Source organism: Colletotrichum costaricense, assembly GCF_030867565.1.
Source record: "Colletotrichum costaricense strain IMI 309622 chromosome Unknown Scaffold_16.1, whole genome shotgun sequence".
Taxonomy (NCBI): domain Eukaryota; kingdom Fungi; phylum Ascomycota; class Sordariomycetes; order Glomerellales; family Glomerellaceae; genus Colletotrichum; species Colletotrichum costaricense.
In genome coordinates this window covers 343,957-366,119 of record NW_026848245.1, presented here as the reverse complement: position 1 = coordinate 366,119, position 22,163 = coordinate 343,957, and the positions used below count along the sequence as shown (strand labels likewise).

At 54.3% G+C, this 22,163-nt stretch overlaps 6 protein-coding genes across 6 annotated transcripts; 5 read left to right on the top strand and 1 right to left on the bottom strand.

Annotated features, from left to right (window-relative positions):
• Positions 1–128: 128 nt before the first annotated feature.
• On the top strand, positions 129–392 carry CCOS01_12901 (uncharacterized protein; the record flags this gene model as incomplete). The annotated part of the gene is made up of 1 exon (XM_060461048.1): positions 129–392. One exon carries the CDS (start codon positions 129–131, stop codon positions 390–392), a length of 264 nt encoding a protein of 87 aa, XP_060308250.1.
• A 4,664-nt stretch (positions 393–5,056) lies between these two features.
• On the top strand, positions 5,057–6,282 carry CCOS01_12900 (short-chain dehydrogenase/reductase family Oxidoreductase; the record flags this gene model as incomplete). Its single annotated transcript, XM_060461047.1, has 2 exons — positions 5,057–5,790; positions 5,916–6,282. 2 exons carry the CDS (start codon positions 5,057–5,059, stop codon positions 6,280–6,282), a joined length of 1,101 nt encoding a protein of 366 aa, XP_060308249.1.
• A 5,258-nt stretch (positions 6,283–11,540) lies between these two features.
• Positions 11,541–11,849, bottom strand: CCOS01_12899 (uncharacterized protein; the record flags this gene model as incomplete). The annotated part of the gene is made up of 1 exon (XM_060461046.1): positions 11,541–11,849. One exon carries the CDS (start codon positions 11,847–11,849, stop codon positions 11,541–11,543), a length of 309 nt encoding a protein of 102 aa, XP_060308248.1.
• A 1,116-nt stretch (positions 11,850–12,965) lies between these two features.
• On the top strand, positions 12,966–14,560 carry CCOS01_12898 (uncharacterized protein; the record flags this gene model as incomplete). Its single annotated transcript, XM_060461045.1, has 5 exons — positions 12,966–13,176; positions 13,266–13,355; positions 13,740–13,910; positions 13,943–14,017; positions 14,499–14,560. The coding sequence occupies 5 exons, from the start codon at positions 12,966–12,968 to the stop codon at positions 14,558–14,560; spliced, it is 609 nt and encodes a 202-aa protein (XP_060308247.1).
• Positions 14,561–15,568: 1,008 nt separating this feature from the next.
• Positions 15,569–16,072, top strand: CCOS01_12897 (uncharacterized protein; the record flags this gene model as incomplete). Its single annotated transcript, XM_060461044.1, has 1 exon — positions 15,569–16,072. One exon carries the CDS (start codon positions 15,569–15,571, stop codon positions 16,070–16,072), a length of 504 nt encoding a protein of 167 aa, XP_060308246.1.
• A 1,470-nt stretch (positions 16,073–17,542) lies between these two features.
• On the top strand, positions 17,543–21,334 carry CCOS01_12896 (uncharacterized protein; the record flags this gene model as incomplete). The annotated part of the gene is made up of 1 exon (XM_060461043.1): positions 17,543–21,334. The coding sequence occupies one exon, from the start codon at positions 17,543–17,545 to the stop codon at positions 21,332–21,334; it is 3,792 nt and encodes a 1,263-aa protein (XP_060308245.1).
• Between the last annotated feature and the right edge of the window lie 829 nt (positions 21,335–22,163).

The window sequence follows — 22,163 nt, the reverse complement described above, 5'->3', positions numbered from 1 at the left end:
TTCTCGACTTCACACACATTTGAGGTCCTGCGTCCTGCCGCCTGCCGGGATTTGACAGCTTTCTGAACCGATTCGAGAGGGATCATCCCGTGTGTTCTCTCTACTTCTGGTTCTTCCCATTTTACTCTATGTCTTTTCAATATTCACATATGCCCCCTCCCTCCAGGCTCCAGACATCTCAAAGAGCAGGACTGTCTTCTCAGAAACTAGACTCCTTGTCTGCTCCAACAACCCCCCTACCCTACCTCTACCCTCCCTTCCATCCTCCAATTCCCGCCCGACCGCCCCGGGACGAATCCTTCAGCGATCCATCCTCCACCCTACCTCGACCAGTCACCACCCCTCCCCCCTTGCCACTCTTCTCAGAGATCTGCAAGTCTAGGCCATCCTAGACCACCCCATCCCATCCAACTTTCCAGGGCAATCATCCATCTCACCCACACACTGGCTCCTCCACCCATCTCACCTTATCTCCATCGAGCGATCAATCACTCAATCACTCAATCACGCCAAAAAAGCATCGTGCTTCTCACGTTTCTGCTTGGCTTACTGGCTCTCAACCCCCCTTATCCCGTATATCCGCGCATCCACTACCCACCACGCAAGCAAGCAAGGGGGGATGCGTTCGGTTCGTCAATGGCCGCAGATGAGCCGCAGATAAACCAAGCCCGTCCAAGTCGTTCGCTCCGCCCGCCCGCACCGCACCGCCCTACTTCTCTATCCCCCGCCCGGGTGGGCCGGCCGGCAACGCTGACGGTCAGGTCGTCGCAGGTGGGAATGAGCAACCCCCGAGAAGGGTACGCCGCAAGGGCAGCGGGACGGGAATTTCGGGAAACATGGGAACGAGAGAGAAGAGTCCCTGAGAAAGACAGCAATACAATCGAGATGAGGTGACGCGGATAAAGGGACGCGTTACGCGGCCATCCGCTTCGTCACCACTCCAGCTGCAACCCTCCTCCCCCCCTTCGAACGCCAGGCTCGCAGGGCCCATCATCCCACTACTGTTTTTTTTTTTTCATCTTCCCACACTTGGCATCTTGATCGATGATCGAACGGAGCCCCGTTACCAGGCCCGTTGTCAATCTCTGGGTTCCTGATGAAGGGTTGCATTCGAATTCGGCAATCGGCCCCAGTGGGATCCCACGGAGAAAAAGAGTACAAACCACCTAAGATGAGACGGCGCCAACGCAATCAAGGACGGATTATCCGCGATTTCATTTTCAAGGGGCTACCGATTGGAGAACATTTGGGCCGGGGTATCAAACGGTGTGTGGAAGTTGGATCGAAAAATCCACATTGGCATGCAAAGGTTAGTCCAATTGCAACAGTCACAAATACAACACTACACAACCTTTTATTTCCTTCTCTTTTTTTTGCTTTTCCTTTACTCATCATATTACGGAATTGCTGCAACTCTTCTTCGGTCTCGCAAGGAATACTCCCCAAGCGGAGAATATCCGACCGCGCAGGCAGGCAACACAGCCAAAAAAGAGACTCTGGCCTTGCATGGCAACATCGGCTGACAGGAGTTCCAGACCAAGTTCGATTTTGATTACCGGCCCGACGTGGGGGAGCATGATGAGGGGACCGGGGAGGGCCTACACCACGAGACCCTGAACGGAGCAAAGGGAACGGGCCTGACTGCACTGCACCACCGTTGCGTTAGCGCCTAGAAGAGGTCAAGGAACAACCCCCGAGCCAGGCCAAGAGGCAGAGGAAACCAAAGGAGGAAACCCAAGAGGTGGCTTGGTCTTGGTTTGTGGTTTGAGCTATTGTCTGGTGCAGCGTACACTGCCATCCATCACCATCACCAAAGACAACACCAACCACTCGACGCAACCCAAACCCCAGAGTTTCCGACGTGGTTGGCATTCACACTCAGCGAGGCTTTGCTTCGGGTGACGGCACCTCTTCAGTGTGTTCTCGTGCAATGCAATCCCAACCATATTGCACCATTCGGATCTGGCCTCATTCATTCCTCTTCACACCGCGGGCTCCGTGGAAAGACAATAGAGGAAACAGAGATCCGCACTCGCAATGCAGTGCTGCCTTCATTTTTCTCACCTTCGGAACTGGATCCGGAATCAGTCAAGTTACCTGTAGACTACTCGTCCGTATTGGTCGTATTTGGAAGCTGGAAGCTGGAGGTGGAGGAGAAAGACCGGTCACCGGCCGCACCCAAGTGCTGGTTGCAGCCGAAAAGTGACCAGTCACAAGATAACTGTTTGCCACTTGGAGCTTGGCCTTGTGTCATTAGATCATGTATCCATCCATACAATGCTTAGCAATGAGCAAACCAATATCAAATGTCAAATGTCAAAAATATGCACAGTCACCCCGGACCAATATTGCGCAGTTCGTCTCGCGGTTCCACGGCTCAGATGGCCCCGGGCAAAGACATTGCTGCTTCCAGCCAATTGTATAGATTGGATCAGAAACATGCATATGGGCGGGAGCTCACACCGGAGCAATTCCACCTACGCTCTTTGTGATTATCATTGGAACCTCCTGGAAGAGAATGTGCAGCCTGCTTCACTCTCAGAGTCATCGCCCGTCACCAAACTCCAGGCCCCATAGATAGCTGCTTTCCGCGTAAACATCTGCCATCTCCCCGCTGGCCGTTGCATTGGATGGATGGGCCGACCTGTGCATTCCGTCCAAAGAACCGTTTGCTCAAAGTGAAACAGGGGAAATTCACATTGCGCGGACCCGAGGGACTGGGTTTCCCTGCGTTATAATCCCATCTCCCCGCCGAGAGCATGTTCAGTGTGCCAGCTTCAAGTCCCTTCATTTTCCTCGTTCCTCTTGCTCCAAACGGCAACAAACTACTACTCCATACATACAATCAACCCGTTGATACCTACCCCATAAAACGTCCATAAAACGGAACTGGACGGGCCACGGCACGGGCCCAAGCTGATTTTGACTTCCTCTCTGATGGTCATCTCCCGGTAAACTCGCATGATTCGCATGGACTGGAGACTTGGGGGAGCAGGCAGCCGTGGGGCATCAGTCATCAGGTAGTGTAGAAGAGAACACAAACGGCAAACTCACCGCGGCAATTCTTATTCCCGTGTCATCCCAGCCCGTTCCACCCCGTCTCCCTCTGTTTCGTGATCCATCAGAGAGTCCCGGAGCCATGTGATGTGGAGGGTCCCCCGGCCTCGGCGTAATCTTTGACGCCGTTCGTGTGTGTCCCAAGACCCTTCCCAATCCTTCCATCTCTTTTCGGACCCCGAAAGCGAATCCCTCGGATCAGACCCGTTTTCCTCCGCGTGGCATCCGTACTCCGACCATCAGACGGCACGGGAGCAACACAGCAAGCTTCACGTCTAACGTTGTCGCCGATGCTTAAGCTGGACTTTTCTTGCCTGCTAGATTTGGTCACTAGTGGCGCTGGAGTACCAATTGGCTTGCTACCTTTGCTCAATCTATCCCTCCGAGAACCTTGTGTCGTGAGACGTAATCGGAGTGAGTCACTCTCGACGCCAGACCACTTCAAGTAGATTCTGTTGTGCCTGAGCTATCGCAGTCTTTGACTCTTTGCCTCGGGAGCGCGCGCCGCCAAGCAAGAGCCGGCTTGCTAGCCGATAACCACGAGCTCGAAGCCTTGATGTGTGAAAGAAGCATGATGCCGAAAGGCTGACTACCTCCGCCCGCCATCCCCAAAGCGGAAATTCTTCAAATGCCACTGGTTTACATCCCCACCACTCAAACCGGCATGGCGGCATCATCATTCACTTTGCTCCATTCCGTCATCACATTCCTCAAGCTTCGTCGTTCAGTCCTGTCTTACCACTACAACGGACCAGCCCGCCCGACGAATAGTCTTCTCACGAATTGCTTACAGACCCGCATGCCCCAATGAGCCTAGCTTTGGACCAGCCACTATCCAGACGGCTTACACTCATGATAGCCTCATCCGTCCAGCGTTACCCAGGAACCTAGCCTTGTTATCGACTATTTTTCGTTGCCCCGACCAGTCACAGCACTTAGAACAGGAAATTTATGATCTTCAGGTCAGGTTTCAATGGGGGAACACACATCGCCGACGGCGTAACATGGTGAATGGAACGGTCGTCAACCAGATGTAGCCTAGGCATGCGCAGGATCCAAGAAAGCGTCAGTGCAGTTCGCTGCGCATATCGAGCGAGGCTTGGGAGTGCATAGAGTTCATTGAGTAGATATAGAACGAGTGAATACCCTCCTGTCTTTCCATGCTCCCCAAGTCACACAGTCGATCATGGTCAAGTCTCTGGTCTAAGTTCGGACTAACATCCTCAATATCGCGAATTGCCAAAATACATCTGGGCAGCCGGATAGACCGCATCAGCTGCTACCTCTAGGTCAAGAGCTTACCCTACCCTTAGAACGATTACATATTCTATTGCAATCACGCCTTACCTGGGTTAAGAGCGAGATCCCAACCGGCAGCGCTCGACGAATAGGTCCCTCCCGACGTCCTCGCGACATCTAGTGACCGAGTATCTAGCCGACACGACCAACATATCATCTGAGGTACTCGGTTTCCTCGAAAAAATGGTGGCCCTTTTTGTCTACGAAAAGGACATGCATGATCCAACTCCAGATATCCCATCTCTCGAAGGGAAGGTCATCTTTATCACGGGCGGTGAGTCTGTTGAGTTCCCATTCTTCCAACTGCCCCTTCAATGCTCAATATGTAGCTTTCGAAGAGAGCAGGGCCTACTTTCCTATAACTTCCGTCTGTCTCCTCTTTCTTCCCTGGGTCTATACGCTCTGTGTGAGACTCAAGATCGAGGGATAGATAGCTAAGGCCCAAGACTATGATCTCACCTCCTGCGGTATTGATGTCCAGCTTGATATCGCAAAGAGCTTTCCGGACTCGCGCGTGAGCTCTATGCCGCCTCATCTCCATCATTCTACCTTATCTCATGTTAGCCGCGACATATTCCTCCATTCGCTTGCCTTCCCGTCACGCTGGTCTTGGCGATATATCCCTTTCGTAAAGTCAACTTCCCAGGAGTATTCCAGTCACGATTCATCCTGAGATTCGCCTCTTTCTCTCAAGTGCTAGATGAGGACCACTCAGGATGCTGTTGATGTCATCAAGAAAGAGAGCCCATCTCCTCCAAAATTACATACATCATCCAACACCTGCTCACCATCCACCCACCGTCATGAGACAAGCCTACACCCACAGCACACGAATCCTCGCCCAACAACAACAATCACCAGCACCGATGGGACTAACAACCACATAGGAACAGCAGGCCTAGGCAAATCCACAATCCTCGCCCTCCTAGCTCACAACCCATCGCACATCTACTTCTCAGGCCGCTCCCACGCCTCCGCCAAAGCCCTCATCGATGCCGCCGCTTCCTCCTCCTCTTCACCAACCCCTCCACCCCTAACCTTCGTTCCCCTAGACCAAACCTCCCTCCCCTCAATCCGCGCCGCCATCAAGGAACACTTCACTCACACCCGCCTCGACATCCTAATCAACAACGCAGGCATCATGGCCGGCGCCCCCGGCCTCTCAGCCGACGGCTACGAGATCCAGTTTGCTACGAATCACCTAGGCCACGCCATGGTTGTTCGAGAGCTACTACCGGTCCTACTACGTACCGCTGGGGGATCTGGATCTTCATCTAGTGACGGCGGCGGCGGCGACGATGCCCCGGCTGACGTACGCATCATCAACCTCACGTCCGTCGGGTACCAAGCCCACCCGCGCGACGGCATCTCCTTCGAGACGCTTGGAACAACACAAAATGGACCGCCGGTTCTGGGCCAATGGATTCGATACGGGTACGTTGCTCATCCTCTTCACCATCCACCCACTCTTGCCCCTTACTTCCCCTAGCCCTCAAAGTCATCACAGGTCTCGGAAAGTAACCCAAGAAATCTCCCAAACTAACATCCCCTCTCACCAGCCAAAGCAAACTCGCAAACATCCTCTTCACCCGCGAACTCGCCCGCCGCCACCCCTCCATAACAACCCTCGCAATCCACCCAGGCGTCGTCGACACAGGCCTGGTAACAAACCAAAGCCGCCTCAACCGCCTCTTCGTCTACCTCCCGCAAACGATCATGGGGTCCTCCGTCCTGACGCCGGAGCAGGGCTGCTGGAACCAGGTCTGGGCCGCGGCGGCGGCCAAGAAGACGGATCTCGTGAATGGCGGGTTTTATATGCCCGTCGGACACTTGGCGGATGATAAGCTGGATAAGGTGGCGACGGATGGGGAGTTGGCTGGACGGCTTTGGCGGTGGACGGAGGATGTTTTGGATCGGGTTGAGTGAGTATGTGTCGGGGTTGTATGGCGTTTTCTACTCACTCTAGAGTTGTGCTAAATGTCGATTTTATTTTTTCATTGAATAACGTGTTTAAATTTACATGGAATTGAACATGACGAAAGCAAATGCCACAATGAACTCAACGCCCAGACCGTGTAAACAGACGGCCAGATCTTTGCTGGTAATTCAAACCGTTCATTAGAGATCGGAATACATTTCGGGTCCATGGTCTGGTGGCCCGGCGTCTCAATTCCCTGACTCCGGAGCCGGGGGTCCGGCCGGCGCTGGCCTCATATCAATCGCCGGGCCGGGCAGAAGTATGTCTCGCTTCCGCAACTGGCACCAAGAGCGTTACACCGGACGTCGAGACAAGATAGCACAATACCACTTTGCCATCGATCGAACCCTGGATGTCCCACCTGGCGTGAGCCCTCGCCCGCCCATCCAATGTCACCTCACACCACCACGTCGCCGACGCGCGACCCCATCGTCGCTTCCAATCATTGGCATTTCCCCTCTACAAGAGTCCCAACAGATCATACCACACCCATCGGATGTTCAGTGGACTACATACCAAACTCTAGATAGGTTTAGACGTAGCACGCCGGCCAGCCGGTGAGTGTTTGCCATCGCCTGCGGCTAACTACGTTCCCTTGGACTCGATCGACTCACGGACGAACTATCCCCAAGATGGGCTTATCAGCCGTAACTATGGCCGCTCATACCATCTCTTAACTTGGTCTCGACTTCTCAACGTCACCTCAAGAGGCATGGCATGCAATGCACGCCCCCTCCCGAATTCCCAATCTCTCATGTTCCGCCGTTCGACAGGGTCGGCCTGTGTGAGTGGTAATACCTACATACGGATACTCTGTGTACTGGTAATGGCATTCGTACTAGCGGCTCCAGCGGACGGAGGCTTACCCCGCCAAACGCCAATTCCACCGCCGACAGACGCGGACCGCGCCTTGAACCGCGTCGACTTGACACATTCGGGGAAATTTGTAAACAAAAAATAACATGAGCCTAACAAGTGGCATCAAACTTTGTGACCGTCATGTCCGGGCCCGCTGTTGAGCGATATTTTGCGCGAGAAAAGTCGGAAACCTTGCAGATGGGAGTCAAATGAACTTGACCGCAGTGCACTCGCTCGTGCAGCACAATCTTCCAAATTGTAAGCCATGCTATCCCAGGCGCACTCTCCTTTGGCAAGGCTCTCTCAAGCCGGACTCAGAAGCGGTGTTACAAGCAGCGCAGAGAACAAGAATGGCGATCCAAGACAGGGCCGCAGTAATGCAACCACTTTCGGCCGGTAGTAACCTGTAGCACGTCCCCCGCGACCAGGTAGATCAAATTCCAGACCAAACCCGCCGTCTCGGGTTGCATTCCTCAAGCAGGGGTGCATAACAAGCATGGGGAGACTGGACTGGGCGACTCGATGGGCGGCACGTGGAGTGTGGGAGTCTTGCGGCCATCGGAGTGACGGAGCGGGAATCATCGCATGGCTTCTGCCATGGTAGAAGCCAATCTTCCCAGCTGCTTCCCAGTGATGGAGGGTCCAGACTCTCGTAAGGAAAAAATTCTCTTGCAACCTTGACTCCATTGTTGCCATGCTTTTGTGTGCGGGCAGCCCTTTGGTTCAGCCCTGACATCTGGCTTTCGATGACCGTCCGATGGGGAGCTCAGGGTGACGGCCAAACTGGAGGGAGAGGTGCAAATCGCGGAGATTGGGGCGGCCCAGCGTGGTGCGGAAGCGAGATAACGTCGGCTTCTTAGCGCCGGCAAGGGGGAAATGGACGTGGGCGTATTCCGTACGGATGCGTAATGTTAGAAACGCTGTGCGGCTGCAGAGATGATCCATCACTGAGCCATCCCAAACCACTTGCCTCTCGTGGTAACACGAATCGTGACTCTCGCCCCGGGGACTGCACAAGTCTTCGGCCACACGACTGGTCCAGGCTGTGGGGAGTCTTTCATCTTAGACCGTTTTACACATATTGACTGACGTAGCTTTCCTCCTTCGCAACGACCATGGTCAACTCTCAGTATCGACGAACGCATCCTGGAGTTTGGATCGTGGCGATGAAGTAGCTAGCATTCAAGGGACCTTCGGCCCCGATAGTTTCGATCTGTCGGCGTATTCGCCAGTCTGGCTGGCCTCCTCTATATCCACACGGTGATGAGCGGGAGGCCATGTGCTGGATCATGGATGGGTGATAAATGTCCGTTCGCCCTGGATTGTGCCAGGATGGAGGCCGTCAAATTCTTGAACTTCCGGTCCGATCACGCCGCCGCGTGAGCCGTGTCCTTTCAACAACATCGTGGGTCATCATTTTACAACCGCATCCCTCGGGATTTTCTGTGCCGTCATCAGTCGATGCCACGTTGGCCCCCGTTGCTCGTCCGTAGGTGCTCCGTTTGGTTGTCAATCTCTTGAATATCCCTCGTCTTCCCCAGCGATCAGCTCCGGGTCAGCCTTGCCAACAACATGCCGTTGAGTGGACCTGGAGACACGTTCTAGCGCTAACAATGGAGAGGAAAAAACACAAGTACTCCGTAAGAAAAAAGCTTTGGACCGTCAAAATCCAATTGTAAATCTTAAAGACTGGGAACGGCCCGGCTGGTAGGAGCGTCATTATCAGACGAACTGGCGCACGGCACATCTTTGATGACTCCATTCTTTCTTCAGTCAATCAAGATGCGACAACCTCAATCTGCGGCTGCACCGGGCCATATCGAACCCAGGCCGCCAGCGTTCATGCCGTGCTGCAGGACCGGGAAAGTCCTTGGAGCAGGCGGGGGAACTGAATCTGTGTTTCTTGTAGCGGGAATTTCCCCTTGGCCGTCAAGGCTTTCAGTGCTCCGTCAGCAGAAATCTCGCACCCACATGCCCATCAAACATTGATTACATTCGATTCGTGCTCAATCTCGATGGTCCAGGTCATCTCAACTTGGCTGACGTGTGTTGGTCTAGCAGGGCTCGACCAAGCATGCTGCACCGCCGCCGACAAAGCGACCTGCGCAAGGCGCTGCCGCAGAAGCAGCCCCTCTGAAGCAGCGCCTCTGGATCTGATGAATCGTTTCTGAAGGATCAATCTCGCTGAGTGCTGCCAAGAAAGTGTATATTTGTTTCTTCAATCTCAAAGAGTTGGACCCGTTGGTAATCTAGGGCTGCGATCCCACTCGTTGGGTCAGTAGCTTTCCCGACCGAACAGCCGACAACCACTCGGCTGGGATTCAGGGTGGACTCGCTTAAGAAATTGCACCTTTACAGAGTCTGAGTCTGCCCATCTTCATATCGCGAAGTATTCCTGGCCGTTGGGCTGAACCGTTTCTGTACGAATAAGCAGTTATCGACTCGCCGACAGCAACGGCAGCTCCGGCGTTCCAACTTCCATACAAGTGTGAAGCATCGCCTTGGCCGGGATCTGCCATGAATGAGATCTGATGACAACATCTGGTTCTCCGTACGGGCACAAGGACGCGCTACGGCATAGCAGTGCAGGAGTTTCCGACACTGTACGTCTTGCAGTGCAAGATAGTTTCTTTTCCAGCATCAGAATAATCATGCTGTATGAAGCTGACGCCGATCCGATTCGAGAATGGGTGAGGCTTCCGACGTCTTCACAAGCTGCTCGCAGGCTTAATATTCGTGCCGCGCTTCGTCCACAGCAGCACGAAGAATGACCGGCACTTTTCTTCAAGCTTCGCAAGAACGAACTGGCAATCGACGAAGCCAGCTGAGCTCACTGTCCAGATGGCGAGATTTAACCCAACCAGCAAAGGCAAGGAGCTACGATCGCCGCTGCAAAGGTAGAAGTGCCAGGCACGGCTTGCTGATTGGCCGCGGAAGCTGGCGGCCAGGTCCGCAGGGATGGTCCAAGAGAGAAAGTGTCGGGAGCCCCACTTCAAAATTTCGAAAGGGGGTGGGGGAAAAAAGATTGTCGCTGTCTGCCTCTGACGGCGTCCGTTTGCTTGGCTAGCGGGGAGTTTGAAAAGTTGACGGCTGAAGGCCAAGGGATCGCTGTCCGTCTAACAGCAAGAAGCGAGACACACCCCCGTGAACGAAATTGTGTGCTTTGCATGAATCGTGAAGTCGTTGTGTTTCCAAGTCAGACACTGCGGAGTACTGCACTGAGTAGATGCTATGAGGTGAATTCGAGCCAATTCTAACGTTTTCGTGGGGCGAAGATGTTCATCCAGTGGGACCAAGAGGCTTCGAGGTGTCTTCGTTGGCTAGCATTGAATGCGCACTGAGTGCCAATGAATCGAGATGACTAGTGATGTCCAGTGGGAGAATTCTTGTTTGTTTCCTGATCATGCGTAAAGGTCGTCTCGCCTTGGGGAAAAGAAGCATGCGCAGCTCGGAATGTCTTTCTCTCCAATGATGACCGTACGAAGCATTCGTAGGGCAGTTATGGGCTGTAGCTAGTAGGGCGGGAACCTCTATTGCAATCGACAGCCGTTTGTTCGGCAAGACCACTCAGTTGCTATGCCGTGACGGGCTCAACAAGCCGGGATGTCGGCCGTAGTTCGAGCCAGAACAAAACCGGACCAGGCACGCATTGCCACCTCCTTTCTACCGCACAAAAGACCAGGTCCACGGGGATGCAGTTGGTAGTCTCGTTGATGTGTCGAATCAACCTCCTTTCAGCCCCGAGACATGAATAGGGTGAAACAGAGCTCGATTCGAAACCAAACGGCCCAAAGCCAGCAAGGACGGGGAAGCCTGGTGATAGGCAACCCGCTCAAATTGCAGCCGAGCTGAAGGTTTGCCCAGGACGTCTCGAGAGCTGAAGAGAGAGAGAGAGTGCTGGAATGCAAGAAGCGCTGCATTGGATTACAGCCGAAACGCGAATCTGACGGAAACGCGGGGGGTTGCATGGCGGCACGGGTGATGTGCAAAGTGGGCGCGGGCCAAAGCTGCCCTGGTAAAGCGTCTCGGCCACTTGGCCCAGGCTGTCGTTCGAGGAGACCAGGGTGCCACAATGGACATTAGTGATTGTCATGGCCTTCGCCAATCTCGTAGACGACGACAAATAGTTGCTGCGCGTGAGCCTAAGCAAAGCAGAAGCTGATGTTTGTGTAACTGCTCGTATCTTTTCATCTGCCGACATCGCTCGGTAGTGCCTAGGTGAGCAGATATCGAGGTCGTGCGGCTGGTAGATTGAAAAGTTAAGAGTCAAAAATAGGGGTTGGTCGAGGGAACACCAGCTGACCGGATCTTGAGCGGATCTTGAGTGGCGGCGCCGAGGGCACAGCATCTACAAACACAGCACGCGAGATGCAGACTGACGACAATGGCGCAGATACCACCGCAGTTCCTGTATCTCATTGAATCTTGCGCCGATCAGCAAACACCAATTTGGCTTGGCCAGACACCAGGTATGAGTGCAAGGCTCTTGAAACAAACTGCAGGATGAGGGCAGCAGAGTATCTACCTGACCTTCTGCTGTGGTTCCTGGTACTGGTCTCATTGTGTTTGGTGCAATGACACCATAGCGGCCCTGGGACGATTTGAGGCTGAACCAATAGACCACGATAGACGGTTGACGAAATTGTGAGGGCCGCATCCGCCCCGTTATTTAGTTGAGAGTTGAGACACCAGAAAAGGGGTCCAACAGAAGACAAGAGTCGCGCATAAGATTAAGTCCTTGGCTATGTTTCTCAGGCGCTGTGCAACCACATTGTAGTTGTGAGTTTGGAGTCGATACGTTTGATCCGAAAGTCAAGTTGTGAACTGCGGTTGGGCATCGCCTTGCCCTGCGTACACTATGATTGCCGCTCTTGAAGCTGCAAAGCTAAGAACTGCCTGGGTTTGGCGAGCCTGGGCAGTGGCTTTCCACATGCTCTTGGATCCAAGACTGCATTGACTGGCTCTAGAGCCGGACATTATGAGCAGTGGACAAGAGCTTGCAACGGTTGGCGCTATAATTTGGTTGGGTGGTGAGACATTTGGAAGAGTTGTGGCCTGTTAGTGCGCCCCTGGTCTCTTGATAATTTGGTCGACACGCCCCTCGTAGATGGTTGAGAAGTCTGTCATTTGTCAGTTCATTTACCCAAAGGCCTGGCTGATACGGATCTGACGCTTGCCCGGCTGGCCAGTGGTTTCTAGTGATCAGCGCGGAAGCATCAATGCAGGCAGCTCTAAGCATGTGCGCGCGTTGACTGACAAGAAGCCTTGGGGCAGGTCGGACCAATTGCTTCTTTTTAAGGTTAAAGACCCTCGACCAGCACGGCGCATCCGTAGGTGGCTACGGAGCATACAGTAAAGCATCTGTCTTGGAACTGCTGAACCGTGTGCTTGCTGGTCTATGTTCAACGGTGACTGCTGGAGATGCCGACGTGACCTGGAAGCTTGAGTACAGCCCGGCGCCAACAAGTAGAGTGATGGAGCGGCAGGGCGTACCTAGCCATGTATTTAAGTGCGGGACGCAGCCGACTCCCGTTTCTGCTAGAGCCACCCCTTGCCTGCGTCCAGCTCAGCGTTTGGAAGAGATGATGGCGATTAAAAACGAGTAGGCAACTCCTTGAACAACTTCGAACGGAACCAAATCGAGAGCAAGAGAGACAGTGAGAGAGCCAGAGGGCCAAGAAGTACGCGGTGGATAAACAGAGGTTGTGGCAAGTGGCAACGACTTGCGAATGTGATAGGTATGCGAACTTGGTGAGGCGAAACGACGGGAAGCATGCGGGGGCCAGGCGATGGAGGGCACGAGAGCGGGCCGGGACTCTTTGAGCGGTGGGCGGATGACTTTGGGAGGAATCTAGGCGGCTCAATTGTCGATTTTTACGATGACTTTGACTCTCGTGGTCATGCGTTTCGTCCGTTTGTTGTCTTGGGCTATAAGAGGAACGGATGGGCATCGGCAAGAACAGACTTTGGTGACAAGCGCGCAGGTGAAAACGGCAACGGCTCGGAAGGGGTCTTGGCTGCGTTGCTGATCAAAGCTTGCGGGCGATGCGAGAGATGTTTCGCTGACTGGCAGCGTATGGTTCGATGGAAGCGCAAGCTCATGCCGTCGTAAGCCAGGGCGGTAGACTTTTGGTGATTGAGATGATGCGATTTGATGGGGTAGGTACGCGAGACTGTCGAGCTGTAACGGCTTTGTGCAAAGACAGCCATAGCCGTGCCTTTTGAGGTTGACAAGACTTTTGAGAATGGGCAAATGCTTCCTCCTACTTGCTAGAAGGGCGGAATCAAGGCGGCTATGGCGGTTATTGTGGGTTGTTGATATTGAAGGAGGCGTCGATCAAGAGGATGGAATTTGGGGCGGTGTCATGTGCGTTCTCTGGCGTGCGGCCATGTTCCTTCTTCGCTCCTCTAGTCCAAAGGCGTCGTGGCGACGAGACTGATGGTTTGTTTTGATGATGAATCCTTACTGGCAGACCGAGACATTGAGGGTCGAGGACCGAAGACGAGAGGGGGGGGGGGGTAAGGTATCTCGTCAAGTTGTGTGGAGGAGGATGGAAGACTCAGGAATCTGCCCGTGAGTGGGAGTGGTGGTTCCAAGGTAGGCAGATTGAGATGGAAGGAACTCTCACAATTGCTTCCTTCCAAGTCCAGTCAGGGCACTTTCCGTCCCATCCAAGCACCCGAGGCAGGTGCAGGCAAGGCAGGATGGTACGCACGAGTACCTGCATCAACGCATCTGCACATCTGCAGCTTCACCTGCCGTTGGTGGCACAGGCAGGCACAGGCACACCCATGTTCTGTCGTCTGGTGGAAGAGCAGGAGCAGGTACGTATCCCTTGCTACTCGAGCTGACTAAGGAAAGAGCGGAGGAACTCAAGCAGTATTTACCTACTATGTAAGGGAAGTAGGAAGGAGGTGATCAGGAGGACGAGTGAAGCGTTTGAGGGCGCTTGCTTTTTTGGCTTCAGATCGTGCAGGAACATCTACACAGTACCATTGACGCCAATCATTCATTAACACTTGATGCATTGAACAAGACACTTCCCCTGCCTCGTGTCTGCTAACCAATTGATGCAATGACGGCAATTCATCACCCGCGGCTGCTGAAAAGGCCAGGAGTAGCAGATAAGCCGAGGGGAACATGCCGGCGTGCAGCGTGCCTGGCGTCCGGAGTACCTATGTATTACTGCGTAATGTATTGTCCGTACGTACCGTGTGGTACCTAAGGTACCTTACTTAGTAGGCGCGGGATGAAAAGAAGAGAAAGCAGCGAGAATCGACCCCACTTGCAATTTTGACATTTGAGTCTTCCACCCCTCCATCACTGCCCGGGCTGTTAAGCATAGTACGTACCCCTGGTTCAGCTGACATAAGGCCACAGGATCTGGGCGTGAAGCTGTTAGTGCTCGGCCGCGGCACACCACCACAATTCCGCAACGCAGCCTAACAGACGCCAACACCCCTTCACTTGTCAACGGCTTTCCTTGTGTCTGCTGCCCACCAATGGGTGACCCAGCTTCTGTCCGCGCTACGCTCTGCAGTGTCTGCACACAGTGAGGTAGCGACGTAGCGTGCAGTGTTCAATGGCTAGCCAGGTCCCTTGCATTTCGCATCCGGGGCCAGACCCAAGCCAGACAAGTGCCAGGAACAAAATGCCAGGGGCACGGGGAGTCGGGCGTGCATTTTGCAGCTGGCTGCCAGGAACACGTTCAACCATCTATACTAAGGTACTGTACTACCAATGGAAGTACGTACTCCGTACAAGTAGGTGAGGTACTGAGCCAGGTCGTGCCAGGGCACTCACTCCAGGTCGGTCCACTGACAACCTCAGGGGGCCTCTTTTGAGTGTCCAGCCGGGGCCAATCCCGCTCCTCCTCTTCCTCTTTTCTCTTAGTGCCGCCATCGTGCCTCTCGAATGAGTCTCATCCCTCTCATCCCGTAGCCCCGTCCCTAGTCGACTCTCCTGTCTGGTGAGCCGATGAGATGACGACTGTTCCAGCGCATTACCTGTTAGGACGGCCATGAGAGTAGTGAGCGGGGGCACTGGGAATTTATTCTCTTTTCATCCTACCTGAGGTTGTCGGTGGACCGACCTGGAGTGAGGATATTTTGAGCCCTAATGTTAGCCTCACCTCACTCCAATACTCACACTTATCCGTACTTACATCCACTATGTAGTGAGGTAGTGTAATGCTCACACACACACACTCACATTCAGTAAGGCACCTAGTGTAGGTAATACTCACACTGTCGATTCACTCTCATCAGTGAGTGACCACTCACACTCACTCATTCCCATTCCCAGGTTCCCACACTCACAGTCCACACTCATAAACCCAATCTCATGATTCATCCCACACCCCTCTCTCACCCCCCATGCTCCCCCACCCCCTGCCTCGACCATCACCATCCGTCCCGTCGTGCAGCCACAATCCCAGTCCGCCTCTCCCCGTCCACGCCGTTCTCCCTAACCTCGCACACCTTCGTCCTGTTCACAACCCTCACACCTCTCTTCCTTCACACAGTACTGCGTATGCTCACATCGACGAATCTCCTCCTCCTCTCCCCTGTCGCCCTCACACCGTGACACCCACAAACCACCCCCCGTTCGTGGCTCGGATTCTCCAATTTCTTGTGCCTGTCACCCTGTCCCTGCACTGCGTCCGCAATTCTTCTTTTCCCTCCTTTGGGCTCCTGGGTCACTCCTTTCTCTCCCGTCACTCGCAATCCAATCCAATCCTCGTCCTCACCCCAAGACAAATCGTCTCCAGTCGTTTACTTTGGCTTCCATCGGCCTTCCTTGCTCCTCGCCTACCTTCATTCTCCCCCCCTTCTCTTGCTGCCCTTTACTTTTCCCTCTCCACCAAGCCACGAGCCTAGCTCTGAATCCGATCAGCGTCTCTACTAGTACACTAAACTGAACCCAAGTCACTCGTTGCTTTTCTTTCTCTTCTTCTTCTGGTTTCCCTTTTGTTTGCCTGCCAGGAAGAAAACCCAGGTGACGGAAGGAGAAAAAAAAAAAGGTTTCCCAAGAGAGGTTCCCACGTTCCCACCCGAGTCCTTCTTTTCTCGACACACACAACATACCTTACTCTCACACACACACACTCGCTCTCTCTCTCTCGTGCGCCTCTTCCTTTCCGCCGTCTTCTTGATTTCGAGTCTTCCAATACGACAATATCGACGCTGCTCGCCGCCCTGTCTGGTTGACCTCGCCTAAAAAACCAAATTCGAACGGCATTGCGAGATCCAGTATCTCTGCAACCTTTGGACCACCCAAACAAGATCACTCGACCGGGATTGTCGAATTACCCCCGACGGGATTGCTCCCTTTCTTATCAGCAAACCGCGATTCAGCCATATTCCACCTCGTCTCTCCACGGAATTTATCCACCTCGCTCGCTACTGCCAACACGTTAGGCCTGGTTCCTACACCTCGTACAGTCACCAGACTAATTTCGACGCATCTCTCGCTGCCGCCAGCCTATTGCGCAGGACACCATTGGAATCTGTGTACGACCCTGGACTTGGAGGAAACAGAGGAGTCTGATCTGGTGTACACAACACACCAATCCTCCTTCTCGACTTGACGCTTTGGATTTTGTCGTCCAAGCACATCTCATCTTCGCCAGCAACTTTCTTTCTCGCTGAGACGCTTGAAGGAAGGAGGATCGACGCTGCTTTGGGTCTCCAGGAGCAAAAAAAAGGTCTACATGCGACGTTGACAGCCTGGACACAAACTCCATCTTGCTGAAACACTCCCGACACAGCGACATCTCTGATCCAGGTACGTTTCTTGCTCGACATATCTGCTCTCTCCATCTTTCCCATGGCCCGCCGCCCACGTACCCGCCCCGTCTTTGATATTTGTTGCATTTTCTCCCAGAAACCCCGGCAGACGCTTTCATCCCAAGGTCCCAGCTGCGACGAGGCTCAAGCACAGCTTTAAGCGTCTCCGACGACTTACTGAAGTCAATTGCTGCTTGGCCGCCCCCAAAAGCTGAAGAAGCCGTCTAGAGCTGAGACCGGAACGTGGTCGTGTGTCCAAGGGTTCCTGTCAAATCTATGCTGACGATTCTGCTATTTGTGTCTAGCCATCCCGCATCTCGACTTCAGACGCACTCTTGGCCAATCGTCCCGAGCGAACATTGCCCGTTTCAAACAAATTTTCGCTCTTCGTCCCAACTTCTCGATCTACCATCCCAACCACCATTAATGGACACCGCTTAATGAAGAGCACCGACGCTTAAGCTTGATAAAATCGCTTTGAGAAGGAAAAAAAAAAGGAACTGCTTGTCGACCCTACGCACACAGCTCCTCTGCCGACGAGGCAGAACACGATAATACACAATGAACAGATTTCGCACCAAGAAGAGGGCGAAGGATGATGCCGCCTCTTCTACGCCTCGGGCCTCCCACGAATCAGAGTCTCCCGCACCATTCCGTTTATTTGGCAAGGGAAAGAAATCACAAGAAGAAGAGCCTAAGAAGGAATTGGATCTCGAGAATGCCTTGCCCCACAGCGATGACTTCCGCACGAGTCTTCTCATGACTGGGCTTTCTGCACGCTTCTCTATGCTGAGAGAACAAGACGACCCGAACACGAAAATCGGCAAGGCCAGCGACGACAGCGTTCTGTTTCCGAAGCGCCAGTCGAGGATGTTAGACTTTGGCTTTGGGCCTGGTCCCAACGGACTGTCGGACATCGCCGAGGTCGAGTCAATCAGAAAAGAAGTCCCATTTAACCGGATGGATTCTTACCACTCTGCTGATGGTAACTCCATCTCGGGAAGTGTCATGGACCGAGCCAAGCCGGGAGAAGGCAACAACCTATTTGGTGGACGCCAAAAAGTGTACAAGCTTGGTTCTGGTGCTGTTTCCACCAAGAACCTCGACGGCGGTGGCATGAGTGGTCGCGTTCTCTATGATGACGATGTTGCAAAGTCAGCCTTCCAGAAATGGAGGCAGACGGAGAAGTCTAAGCAGCCATTTGACGACGAACAAGACCAGAAGCCCTCGAGTATCGATCTCCCTCGCGCGGAATCACCTCCACCGCTGGGCTACGACCGCAAGAGAGAAACCAACTCAACCACATCATCAACACCGTCACTAGGCCGCAATTCCACGGCCGCCACCTCTGTCATGTCCCAACCAACGTCAGCAGCAAAGGATTGGCAGTCGAACCCGACGGCACCAAGTTCGGCATCAGGCACGCCCAACCTTGACCGGAGCGTTACCCGAGCACGACGTCTTTACGAGACAGGACTCAACCATGATCTCCAGGAGCAACAATCTTCGGCTCTATCGCGAATGGACACCCTTTCTCGGCAGCGAACTCTAGGCAGCAGGACCCCCGACCTCCAAAACGGACCTTCACCCACAAGCAGCCTCTTCAGCGATCGTTTTGGCAATGAGAGGAGGATCTTGGCCAAGGGAAGCGCTCCGAACCTGCGATCCGCCAGTCCTCCGACCATGGGATCGCCAATTGTCCCCATGGATTTGGGCATCAACGTGCCCACAAACTCCGAACCCAAGTCTTCCTTTGGAGGTGCACCTCCTTTGAGCCCGCCCATCAGCGAAGGAGAGGAGAGTTCTGTTCTCCCCAGTGACCGGGGCAAGGCCACTGCTATGGGGCTGTTCCAAAAGCCTCTTCACTCCTACGACGAGTCTAGATATGCTCAAAGGCAGCTTCAACTCCAACAAGGCCGAGAGACGCCGACCAACAGGTTCCGCACAGAGTCCAACGCATCACAAACTACCGGCCGATCCCGTTCATCCTCGTCGGCTCAGAGGCTGCCGGTTGAGAAACCCGAACAGATAATTCGTACAGAGCCGACAGTAAAGGAAGAGGAAGCTGGGCTGAGCTTTTACGACGATTCACTTTCTCCCCAAGATGACGCCACAAACCCAGCCGCTGCGTTCCATGGCGCCACAAGACGCCCTGCTGATCGCGACCATCCCGCACTCAGGGACTTTGCCGTGCCAACACCGCTCTCACTGAGCACCGGCGCGTCGATTGAGCCGTCGCCCGTGTCCGATCAACCTTTCACTGCCGTATCCGCCGAGACGACCAGCTCGCCTCAAGACTCTCCGACGCTCCCCTCGTCCGCCGGCCTCAGCGGAATGGTCCGCCAGCACCTGCGAACCGACAGCGCTACTTCATCCATCTATGGCTCAGCGCCGCAGACGTCCAACTTTGCTTCTAGGTTTCCTCTTGATCCATATGATCCCAAGTCTATGGCGGATATGGGAGTGATGGCCAACCCCTGGGAAGTGCAGTCGCCAGACTGGGCAAACCCGACTTTCAACGATCAGAAGGAACCGGCAGTTCCTGAGCCCACCTCGCAGCCTCATCAAACGCTCCCATCAGAGAACCAGCCAACCTCAGAGCGCAACACAGGGTCAAGCACCGAGATGGAGAAGGAACACGACGAGTTTGCCAACCAACTCGCTGACCGCGCGCGCCGAGTTCGTGAGAGACTGACTTCCTACGTGGAGTCAGATCGTGACAGCAGGTCCCTCTCACCTCACCCCGTCGATCGTACAAGAGAGCCATCGTTGCCCCGTCCGAACCCATTGGGCATCTTGAGACAAAAGACGAGCCGTGGTTCTTTGATTGATCGCAACCGCGAGAACCGCGTCGATAGCCAGCACTCAAAGGCCATCAAGATGCTTGGCCTTGCGACGTCAACCATCAGCAGTGCTCCTAGCCCAAACAAGTCAAGCTTCGAGGAGAAGGAACCCCAGTCGCCTGTCCAGGAAGAGCGCGAGAAGCCAGCGTTCCCCAGAGCTGAGACAGCGCCAGTCCTTCCCACGCACGAGCCGGAGAAGGACAAGGAGGACGACTCCATGCACGCTGGACTCCAGGCATTCAGACAAGCTAGGCGACGGCTGATGGAGGCTCAGAAGAGCCCGTCAAGTGTCCCTATCAATCCTGGTCAAATGCCTGGCTCCGCATCGGTTCCGATAGTTGGCCCACCTGCGTCTAGGACCGCACCTAGTCGCGAGCGCACCCCCGGTCCGCGATCACCATCTCGCGAGCGCCGGCCGCCTCCCGTCACCTATCAGCAGCGGGCACCCAGTGAGGAGCCGCAACCTAACAACGGCTCTGTCCGCGCGCCCTCCCGCCCTCCTTCTCGGACTGAACGGACTGAGCGTGACCGCAGCGGCTCTGAAGCTAGCAGCGGAGACCGGCCTCATCGCCCAGCACGCTTGCGTACCGGCACCATCTCATCGCCCCACGAAGAGCAGCGCGGCATGGTGCCTCCTCCGGTTAGACCTCAAATGCTGAACTCGCCAGGCCTCCCGGGCACCAACATTCGTCGGTCTCCGATTATGCCTCCTCAGCCGTACCCAGCCGGAGCGGGTCAAGGAAAGTCTCTCGATCGGTCTGCATCCCAGGGCAACCTGGCAGTTCAGTACCGCCGACGGGGGCCTGAATCCGGCCAGCCTTCGCCCATTTCCCCAATGGCTCCCATCCCGTCGCCCTCCATTCCCGTCAGCCAGTCTTCACCGGCTTTTGTCCCCTCCCGCCGACCTTCCGCACCTCCTGTGCCGTCGCCCAACATGGAGGCTGCACCTGCCAACCGCCTCGACGAGTCGATGAAGAGAGTGGTCAGGAAGAAGGATATTTCTGAGCCAACCTTTGTCTCTTCAACCTCTCGCGTCCCAACTGTGGCTCTTCCTGAGACCTCAGAGTCCCGGTCCAGAAGCGGTTCTCGTTCGCGATCTGGCAGCATCCTCGGTGCTGCCGCCTCGACGCCAAATCTTCACGGCAGCGTGCACGCCAATATCAACGCTCCGCCTCTGCCTCCGATCAACCCGAAGCGTCGCAACATGATCGGTTCGATGATGGGCCGCCGAGGAGATGAAGACATGGGCGCAAGTTCCCCTCACCTGCCCTTCTCTCCTCCACCGATTCCCAGTGAGCACGGTGGCGACAGCCACAGCGCGTTCTCTGTGAGCGACGAAGAGGACGGCCCTGGTTCCCAGCGGCGCCGCCTCCGAAAGACCATCAGCGAAGCCAATGGCATGAACATGCGTGCCCGACTGACCCGGGGCAACAGCCCTCCCAATATGCCTGCGCCTATGGCTATGACAGGGGGCTTGAACAACGGAAACATGCCCGGCGGCATGATTTAAACACTCGCAACACAATCGCCACGAATCTCTTCATCATCTCTAATCATCTCTCAGTATCATTAAAATGGATGGCGGGGTGTAAAAAAAGAGAGAAAATGGACGTCACGAATCTATGAGAACGTTTTTGTATTCTTGCCATTGATTTCGCTTTATTTCAATTACCCCCAAATGTCGAACTCTACGACTACTGGGTTCCTATTGTATATTTCTTATTTCTCTTCATTCTTTCCTCTCTGGCGGAGGCACTTAGGTGCTCAGCCTTTTCCACGTTAGGCTCTCGGAGGGAGCATTAATAGGGCGGGGTCCTCGTTTTTGGGATGAGTTTGTCTGCGTTTTGGTGGCGGGCCTGGCGTCTACCATCTGGAGGACTGCAAGATCAGGTGGAAGGGCTAGTTCACAGTCATTTCGAGCCTGAAGAATACCGGAACGTTTCAAGGCTGTGGCTAGGGTGGGTTGGGTGGTAGTGCAAAGGTCGGAGTCTGATATACCATAGTAAGAGAATTGGGAGCAATCAAATTCATCAACATCAACATCTGACAAGAAGTCCAAGTGATACGCAACGTGAGAATTGGCTGAGCCTTAAAGCCAAGTGCAATTCGGACTTGCGATTATTGATTCTTCTGCGAGAAGTACAGCGTGATGTTCGGCGGAAATGCCGGGTTCATCCTCCGCCAGGTGGCCGGTGCTCGGGGGCTTGCTCCGGGCAATACGCCGGCTCCGCCAACACATGCCGATCAACTTCAGATGAACGCCTTGATATAGCCTCATCTGCACTGCAATGAATACAATCGAGCGGCATATGAACGGCTCAAAGTTTGATCAGAATCTC